Source organism: Osmerus mordax, chromosome 21 (assembly GCF_038355195.1).
Source record: "Osmerus mordax isolate fOsmMor3 chromosome 21, fOsmMor3.pri, whole genome shotgun sequence".
Lineage (NCBI taxonomy): Eukaryota > Metazoa > Chordata > Actinopteri > Osmeriformes > Osmeridae > Osmerus > Osmerus mordax.
Genome location: NC_090070.1, coordinates 10,302,067 through 10,312,376, shown reverse-complemented (window position 1 = coordinate 10,312,376; position 10,310 = coordinate 10,302,067). Strand labels below are relative to the sequence as shown.

Here is a 10,310-nt window from a genome sequence, read left to right as displayed (position 1 = left end):
CATATATATATTGCAGCATTTGTATATTTTGAAAAAGTTTTGCAGATGTTTCACAGAGCACTCTTACTGGTTTTGACCCTAGACACTAGAAGGAACTCAGTGTTGCTTGGAAACCCCTGAGTAACATTTGGGATAGCGGTGATGGTCATGGTCACACCAGTGAAACCCTTGGCACTTGCACAACATATGTATTCTGAACACAGTGCTTGTACTCGAACAACATCCATTGTATTTGATGATTAAAAAACAATCAACAACAAAAAAACGCAAAAAGATCAATACTCGTGGACATGTTTTTTTGCTTATATTTGAGCCAACATCTTTTGTCAACATAATTGCCACCTTTTATCAGCATGTGTTCAAACCAAACATGGAAATATATTTCTTTTTTTCAACTGTTAAAGAGATTCGTATTCAGAGCCCTGTGGGATAGTTTTATGAGGATTTGTATCCGAATTTACACACTGGAAATCCTTACAGACTAACTGCATTAACTGGATTTGTAAACTCATGGCATGCAGTGAATATGCCTACCGATTCTACCATTAGGTAATTAATTGGAACCGAGTCTGTCCAGCACTCAAATTCTGGTTCTATTCTATGAGTGCCATCACTGTCACTATAGCAACAGCTGTATCTAGGTGGAGGTTGGTTTCCCATCTTGTTGGGTATGTTCAACGCAGTATATCACATTGTTCAATGGGGATACGACTTATTTGGCACATAGAAGATAGTTTGCGGTACATTTTAGGTTAATAGATAATTATATGTTGGTCTGCATGTCTATTTCATAAAAGTCAAGTTATTTTGTGTGTACTTTTAAGGTTTGCCCTGATCAGAAAAGCACTGTGTTGATTAAGTTGTACATACCATGTGAGATAGGATATGTTAAACAGAAATGTTTAAGTAACTTAAATGGCAAGCAGGCATTTGAAATTTACAGTATTTAGAATGTAGGGCTACTACACAAATAGTTTCCAACAAACCAATGTCATTATACTGTCATGTCTTTGGACTTGTTGTAAATCCTCATTTTTTTCGTGAGGGCCTCTGGGTATTTTCTGTATCTCTCAGTACTCTTAGGGTCTAACCCTAACCTTAAGGGCCTCTTGGAAGGGTATTTGGCTATTTTGTTCCCAGGGGTCTTCTTGCAATAAACTGATTTACATACAGCGTTGCCTTTGGCTGTGTTTTTTTTCTACAGAAACCCTCCACAGGAATAGCGTACATGTCGACTACTGTCGAATAAGGTTTATCGTGATCTGCTCAAGAAATAGGGTTAATGATGTGATCGATGATCGAATCCTTGGTTCATGGACGGAACCCTTCCCGTCGTGTGTATAATATAGGCGCATGCTAATTATACCACTACCGTTTTTTCCTTCTTTTTTGGGGGACTAAACGAAAAACTTGAATGCGGTGAAGTGCTACCATGCATGCTAGAAGTTTGCCGGTTGAAGAGGCAAGACAAGCTTTGAAAGACATGCGACTACAGGCAACAATGTGACTTCTAAACAAAAACATGATATAACGTGAAAACAAGTGCGATAGATTTAATATGTTACTTCTGAAGATGCGAAAAGATTATTGGAATGTAGGTGTTCAAAGTTGTCTGGGTGACTGCGCTCAAATTTCAGGTAAGTTGACGGACGGGATGTTGTGTTTGGGTGTTCCAGTTTTACGAAAGTATTTTTGTTGTTCTTTTTTACAAGAGGCAACTGTTGTTTCCGTGTTATGCAGCAAACAATACTCACTTTACATTGGTCAGTTGGGGCAGCTTAAAATGTAAAAGCTATACGCTGTCCTACTTTCTTCTAAAAGATAAATAGCCTATACTTTTTTGAGTCATGGGAAAGGGGAAACTGGTCAGTAAACAAGGTACCTCAAATAACATTGAGGTTGACAAAGGATGTCTTGACCAGTTTAGACTATTGGTTTGCAAATATGGGCATTAATATAGGCTACGATCCTTTTGGTTTTAAAAGACTCCAACCAAACGACTTTTTCGCCATTTGGTCTTTTTCGAGTCTGACAATTAAAAGCTATTTGGCATCATTGTATAACAACCCTTGTGTAACCTAAAGTTTACCAATATTTAGCACGTCCACTGCTTTGCCCTGACTGGTACAGACCAGCCATTCCTTCTGCTCACATTACTGTACAGCGCTCCCTGTTATCTACTCTCCACAAGTTATTAACCTCTGTAGTTCAAGGATATGCTGCTTTATTGGCAAAATGACTTGTTGCTGAAATTAAACGTTGCTGAAGTATTCATTTGAACAGTCCAACATAGTAATTGAAGGGTACTTAAAACTGAAAGCCAAATAATCGTGAACATACGTTTATGACCTAATTATCAGTCTCCTTGTTTGCACAAAAACACCCTCATGTAGATCAGGACATACGCCATACTCTTTCAAAATGTTTTAATCTCTTTCTTCCCTCTGAACACTCTAACCCCCGCCCCCCCTCTCACACCACACACACACACCAATTTTCTGTCCATTCACTTTTCCATTATGTGGAGCACATGGAAAATATTGGCAGCCTTAGAAACATGCAGCAGGCATGTCTGAATCTGATTAAACACACACATACAGTAAAATACATAACTAAAATAAACACGCGCATACACTCAAACACCTTCTACACACACACAGTTTCCAGATGTTTGTTTATATGAGGGGTTGTCCTAGTTTTAAGCCTCTGTGGAATCTGTTAAAGAGATTATCCACAGTGAGGGAGACCGATTCTGGCGCCCAGTGGGGTAGTTACTGCACTGCAAAGCTATGACTCAGCCCTAAAGAACTTTAACAAATGGACAAAAGACCTTTGCCAGCCCTTGATGTAGTCGTGACGTTGATATTTCCACTTTGCAATCCAGCCTAGCCATGTCCTCGGCACTGAAAGGGCAGCCAGATATCTCCACAGCCAGGTGTTAGCATGCTAACACAGAAACCTGTGTTCTCTGTCTCCTTCATACACCAAAACAGGTACAGAGCTAGGACTCACTGGTTCAACAGGTGCCAGGTAGCATTTTGGAATGGAAGTTAAGCACATTAAAGTGGCTAACACTAGGACTGACCACTTTTTAGCTCTGTCCTAACGGCAGCTGGCTATCCCTTTAGCTGATTGTAATAGATTCGTGTCTTGATGCGGTTGTATGGTCAGTGATTCTGACTCCTTCTGCAGATCTTCTGTGGTCTTGAAAGGACAAGCAGGACTGGTGAACGGTCTCTCCTTCCAGGTTTGGTGACCGGGTTTGACCACATCAGTAAGGGGGGAAAGACTGGGGGACAGAGACTGTTGTGAATCAAATCCAGGTCTTGAACTGCCAGGAGAAGTGAAAGCAATCAGGAAACAAAGTGAACATGGCTTTTCTGCTTCACTGAACATGACTTAACACCAATGTCTAATCCGGAAACCACAGCTCCAGGTACAAACCTAGTCCAACCACCTCTCTCTAACGTTTTTGGTAAACACTGGAAAGTCTAGTCTAGTCTAGGGTGTTGGTGATGTCATGATGGCCGCACCAGAAGCAGCTGCTCTTGTTACAGGAAGCCAGGACACACACCACCCCATCAAGGACTAGCTGAACCTCTGAAGACTTTCACAGAAATGCGCTTGGTGCCTGGCTTGGAAGGCAGGCATGAGAACAGCCGTGAAAACACACACTCTCTGTCTAGTTTCTAAAGCCCAGACGTCTGTGTTTCCCATCAAAGCGAGAATGACTACATTTTGACTCCATCATTTTTATGATTAATACCTCGTTTTCTACACAGATAGAGTCCAGCTGGCCGGACTCCCTCATTCCCTCATAATCATTTTTGTATGTTTATTTATCATTATCAAGGACATCCTAGGTTGTTGGAATTTAGAACTACACATACGGAACTCTGTGGAAGAAAAGGAATGGCATTCTGTTTTAGAAACCCCCAGAAACTATCCATAATAGGCTCTGCCCACACACAGTTAATTGGAGTAGTTTTATACAAGTCGTCTGGCCTAGTTTGTTTGGCTTTTATCTCACTGTGGGCTGTGGGGTTCACTCTGAGTTTGGATGGTGGGTTCAGGGTGGAGGACTCTCCACATTCCTTTTTCTTGATGAAGTCTCCTCCCCCTGTTGTTTTGACCTTGCTCTCCCTCTCTTGGTGGATCAATCTCTGTTTTTTCAGTCTCTACTCTTTGTCCTATCTCTCTTTTTTTTTGCTTTATTCCCCCCGTTCTCTCCCTCCTTCTCCCCCTTTATTTCCCTCTCTATATCCTCAACCCTCTGTTTCTTGGGTTCACCCCAGAATGTGGAACATCAGCCCTGCCCTGCCCTGCCCTGCCCTGCCCTCTCTCTCTCTCTCTCTCTCTCCTCTCTCTCTCTCTCTCCTCCTCTCTCTCTCTCTCTCTCTCTCTCTCTCTCGTGCCCTTATACTGATTAGACTGTACAATTTAAGTTTAAACGTGAAATGGTGTGCTCACCATTCCCGAATGATTCTCTATCTTTGGGCATGGCTTAGTGTGGTCCTACAGAAATGGTCTGATGTGGTCTTGCAACAGGATATATACTGTGGTTAATGTGCTGTTTTCTGGCACTATCAGGACAGTTATTTTCCTGTTTCACTTGAAGTGTCAATATCCTAACCACAGTATATATCCTGTTTGTAAGCAATTATAAGCTCATTATCTTCCTCCAGGACCCATGTGAGGCATTATCCCTTTTGATGAACCACAGCTGTCTACAGAGCGTGTAGTTTAACATGTGTTGTGGTTGCCTAGATTTACTGCTGGAGTCCAACCCTCTGAGGTACAACACGGGACAACAGAGCTGCGTTCAAAGCCCCAACAGCCCCTTTGTTTGTTTCTCGAGGGCTTTAACGCAATTACTCACCGTCCCTTTAAATTAGACCAGGTTGTTGCACACACAGCTCTCATTCATCTAGCTTGTTTTTGTTGTGGATGAGTCGCTCAACTTTAGTCTTTTAATTTGTCTTGTTGTTTTTCCTCTCTTTTTGTCCCATCTCCTCCATTTGTCTCTCATTCTTTATCTGGTCTCTCTCTCTCTCTTTCACCATCTCTCTCTCTGTGTCTCTCTCTCTCTCTCACCATCTCCCTGTTTTTTGCTCTCCAGTACAAAGGGACGACCTGCTTGTCTGTGCTGTGTTGTTTAGCTTGGCAGCCAATGTCCTTCTCCCCCCCCCCCCCCCCCCCCTCCACTCCTTTCTTTTTGGGGGTTCTGTTCATCTTGAAAGTGGTCAACAACGCTTTATTAAAGGTCAGGGATGTTGCCAAGTGGAAATCCTACTCTGCCTTCTGCCTTGTTTCAACTTCAGCCTTGCTCGAGATATACACTTTACTTGTTGCTGTCTACTGCCTTGTGACTGACGTACAAAAACACAGACCTCATGGCTCTGTTTTCTCTCTGCGGTCGATGTTTTAAATTGTTTGGACTCTTTCCCCCTTTAATTTCTTCCTTTCTTAGAAAAGGTGGTCTCCAGGGCCTTAAAGGGCGTTGCATTTCTCACTTCTTAATCCCCCTGGCGGACAGATTTTGAGTTACAGTGGAAGGTTCACACCAACAAGATTCTAGGGTTAGGGTCAACTCTAGTTTGGATTAGCAGAGGGACGCAAAATGGAAGAGGAAGAACATGAAAGGTTTTCCTCACGGTCCATCTCGGATGATTAACAATGACTTTTCCCAGACCTTCCCTTTAAATGATGCCAGGTCTGCCCTCTACATAAGAGACACCAAATTTTAGTTCCTCAACCCGTGTGCTGGTAAGAGACACCAAATTTTTTAGTTCCTCAACCCGTTGTGCTGGTTTGGTTAACTGGATCTGAACTGTTCCTGAACCAGTGACCCAGGTTATGGCTATTATACACAGACACGATGGTCAGGAAGATGATCTCTCACGAGTCCCTGTGTTTGTCTGTCTTCTCTGTCTGTCTTACATTCTTTCTTACTTTCTTTTCATCTTTCCTACATTGTTATTATTTTTTGTGAATTTTAACCACTCGAAACACTTGTCTACAATGAGTTATTGTGAAGTCATGTTTAAAGTAAATAACACACTCCCCCCTCTCTCTCTCTCTCTCCTCTCTCTCTCTCTCTCTCTCTCTCTCTCTCTCTCTCTCTCTCTCTTCTCTCTCTCTCTCTCTCTCTCTCTCTCGTCTCTCTCTCTCTCACTCTCTCTCTCTCTCTCTCTCTCTCTCTCTTCTCTCTCTCTCTCTCCCTCTCTCTCTCTCTCTCTCTCTCTCTCTCTCTCTCTCTCTCTCTCTCTCTCTCTCTCTCCTCTCTCTCTCTCTTCCTCCCCTCCCTCTCCTCCTGTGTGATGTGTGTTGGCTGAGTGTTCCTGTGAAGCTGTGTGTTTATTCAGCTGCCCAGTGGGCCACTTCTCTGTTGTTACTGCAGTACCCTTTCTGCACCAAAACACAGGGGTTGGTTCTGGACACACACACACACACACTTTTGTCACAAGCACACCTCGCTATGTGGATACACACGCACGTACTGTACAACAACACTTGCTGCAGCTTACAGTATATACACATCTTGGGTTGTGCTGTAGCTTGGTGTGGAACACTGAGTTGTTTGAAGAGTGGTGAGAGAAATGCCTGTTGGGAAGCGAAGGCCAAATGTGTGATATCGACCTCAAGACTGTTATTGTTCGCGTCAACGCCCCCGCAGAGATTCATCAAGTCGTTAGCTGCCTGGCACCTTAAGACCAACTCCTTCTTTCCTTCCACATGAAACAGTCTGCATATGTTTTCCTTTCAGCTCATGCCATCTTCCTGTGGGTGAACATTCCATTCCGGACTGGCAAGAAAGCCGGCATCTTTACATGCTACGGAATGCCGGCTGATTGCAAATTGGAATGCAGGCACGGCTCATGCACGTCCACCCTGTGGTTGGTTGTAAACGATGCCACAGTTCACTGGCACACTGTGACGATTGAGAATCGGGACTCCGGATTGGTTGTTATTAGTTTACAATAGCGCTGTACGTGTTTCGATGTAGAAACACTGCGGGTCCTTATGCCTCCATGCTTCCACAGTGGTGTGTGACACGCTGAGATCAGTAGCAGCACTGTCTCCTTCCCTGCAGGGGTTTGTATGCATGAACCTTACCTCAATGTCTGGAATTACCAGACTCCTATTCCACCGAGAGGGGAAAACCATAATTAAGTTGTTAGCTTCCTTCTTTATACAATATAGACTGAATTTAAATGAATGTGGACCTGTGCAAGGGAGTCTGTGTTTGTGTGTGTGTGTGTCTGTGTTAAGCTAAGGAACAGTGTGCTTCTGTGATGCAGTGCCCAGAGAGTGTGTGTGTGTGGATGGGTGACTCTCAGCTGTGTCTTTGTTAGCCTGCAGCTGAGCCACACACACACACACACACACACAGGCTTACACAGACAGACAAGCTCAAATCAATATGTAGACTAACCTTTGACAGTCTTTAAGTTATAAAATCACAAAATGTAGCCAACTCTGTCAACATACCTACTCACAGCCCCCCCTCCCCCCCTGCATGGATGGCTGCATATATATCTTTACAAAATAAAGAGGACTTTTCTCATCTAGAGTCTGAGATAAGAAAAGTTTAGGAAATAAAGTGTTTGTTTGTCTGCTCTCATCTCTTTCTGGTAGATGCTGAGTTCTGTGTCTGCGTTGCGTCAGTTCAGTAACCTTCCAGTCCTGCCTGTAGTGAGATGCTTTCAGACTCCACCCTGCCTCCACCCTGCCTCCACCCTGCCGTCCACCCCTGCCTCCCACACTGCCTCCACCCTGCCTCCACACCTGCCTCCACCCTGCCCCTCCACACTGCCTCCACCCTGCCCTCCACACTGCCTCCACCCTGCCTCCACCCCTGCCTCCACACTTGCCTCCACCCTGCCCTCCACACTGCCACTGCCTCCACCCCTGCCTCCACCCTGCCCTCCACACTGCCTCCACCCTGCCTCCACCCTGCCTCCACACTGCCTCCACCCTGCCTCCACACTGCCTCCACACTGCCTCCACCCTGCCCTCCACACTGCCTCCACACTGCCTCCACCCTGCTCCACCCTTCCTCCACCCTGCCTCCACCCTGCCTCCACACTGCCTCCACCCTGCCCTCCACACTGCCTCCACCCTGCCTCCACCCTGCCTCCACCCTGCCTCCACCCTGCCCTCCACCCTGCCCTCCACCCTGCCCTCCACACTGCCTCTCACCCTGCCTCCACCCTGCCTCCACACTGCCTCCCGAGAGTCAGCATGCACTGTGCAGCTTCACACAGAGCTTCCATAGCTCTCCTCTCCCACGTGCTGTGTTGACGTTGGAGGGAGTTGCTGAGGTCTGCAGCCCGAAGATTGTCACAGTTTACTGTCGGCCCTTCAAAAGAACGAGGAGAACCAGATTACTTATCGAAAACACGACACAAGAAGACAGATTTAAACAAACTTCCCCACCAAATGTGCTCAGTCCAGAGTCTTCCATTGCCGAGTCATTCAGTTGGAAAACAGATGGTTCTTATCAGCATTTAGTGTTAGTTTTTTTGGGGGGGATTCTTGAATCCATTCACACACACACACAGACACACACACCCTAGGGGCTGGCTGGTGTCCTATCTAAGTATGGCTCCCCCTGTTATCTGTGGTTTTCCAATATGGAGAGAGCAGCCAAGCAGGAATACTGATAACCCCCTGTTTCTGGGGCGGGTGGAACCAGTCCATGCACAACAGCCTGCAGAGGGAAAAGAAGCTTCCGGCAACAGGCGTACAGATGTTTTCATCCGTGTGTTCACGGACAATGTACATTTCAAAACATGGTCAAAATACCATTGAAGGTATTTTCAAATACATCTGTGTTTGATTGAGTCTGCTTTGGGCATCCAGTGCTTTGAACATTTATCTGGAACAGGCCTTAGGTTTCCTTGTGCCAAAAAGCATCAACTTATCAGGGATAAGTATGCATAGTTTATACAGGGGCTGATTATGGTGCAGAGATGGGCTTCGATAAAGGATGAGTGGATGATTCTAGAACAGTATAGAAAGACTTCAACAGTTCCATGTTGGTCCCAGCTGAGCTGGAGAGAAGTCTCTAGATTCTCTTCTCTGGGAAGGTGGGGGGTGAGGATGGCTTCCTTCCTTGCTGGAGATGAGAGGGAGAGACCAGAGAGAAGGGGGGGGGTAACAGGGAGAGAATAGAAGAGCTGTGGACAAAGAGATAGAGAGGGAAAGACAGAGAGACAGGGGGAGAAAATGAAAGAGGGGGGGGGGGGGGAAGTAAAACCCTGTGTGACTGGGACTATGGACTCTCGCCAAACAGAGAAGAGTTGGGCTAATGGCTTCAGTGTGTCAAAAGAGAGAGAGAGGTCGACAAAGATACAAACGGAGAGAGAGAGAGATAGGAAGTCTGGTGGCAAGGAAAGAGATTGATAGAGAAAGAGAGAAAAGGGGTGGCGATAGGGGACCAGAGTGAGGGAGGGGGAGGGATGGCGGAGGGAGCAGGAGAAAGTGTCACGGACAGTGTTGCAGAGAGGCACAACCAACCTCTTTCATCCACAGGCTCATTCAACACACAGCCAAGTGCGCACACACGCACGCACACGTACACAAATACACGGGAACACACGCCCGCATGCACATGCACAAACCTCCACCCGAGTTTGTCCTAAATTCCAGCTGGGTTGTATAATTATGACGGAACCAGAGCTTTTCATTCTGGAAAATGAATTTGATGGGAGGACATGGGAAAGGAGAGGACGGTGACCGGATTGAACCAGAGAAGAGAGAGAGAGTTAATGATGTCAGTGACAGCAGGAAAGAGAGAGAGAGAGACAGAGAGAGAGAGACAGAGAGAGACAGAGAGAGAGAGAGGAAAGAAAAGAAAAGAGTGGGATGCACACGTAAAGAGGATGATTCTAGTTGTGGTCCAAGTTGGTACTTTCTTTTGCATCACCTCAGCTGCAGTGTCTGTCTGTGACTTGGACACACAGAACTGAGAGTGTGTGTGTGTCCTCAGGCCTCCAGCAGTGTTGGCTCCAGACGTAAACACAAAAACTACATATCAGCATGGCCTCCAGGACCCCACCCAGCACCACATCCAGGACCCCACCCCAGCACCACATCCAGGACCCCACCCAGCACCACATCCAGGACCCCACCCAGCACCACATCCAGGACCCCACCCAGCACCACATCCAGCCACAATGGACCGCTCTGGGAGCTACTTCAAGGTAAGAGGAAGAGCTCTGCCTGCTGCCTGTCTGTCTGTCTGTGTGTTCTGTCTGCCTGTCTGCCTGCCTGTCTGTCTGCCTGTCTGTCTGTGTGTTCTGCCT

The 10,310-nt window shown here is 46.0% G+C and overlaps 1 protein-coding gene across 2 annotated transcripts in view; it reads left to right on the top strand.

Moving 5' to 3' along the window:
- The first annotated feature begins 1,429 nt into the window (after positions 1-1,429).
- LOC136965475 (ras and Rab interactor 2-like) overlaps positions 1,430-10,310 on the top strand; it is a 25,635-nt gene continuing 16,754 nt past the window's right edge. For both annotated transcript variants that reach the window (XM_067259639.1, XM_067259640.1), the window contains exons 1-2: positions 1,430-1,637; positions 9,995-10,208. In XM_067259639.1, coding sequence (XP_067115740.1) covers positions 10,182-10,208 — 27 coding nt within the window. In that variant the 5' untranslated portion in view covers positions 1,430-1,637; positions 9,995-10,181. The remainder of the gene's footprint in view (positions 1,638-9,994; positions 10,209-10,310) is intronic.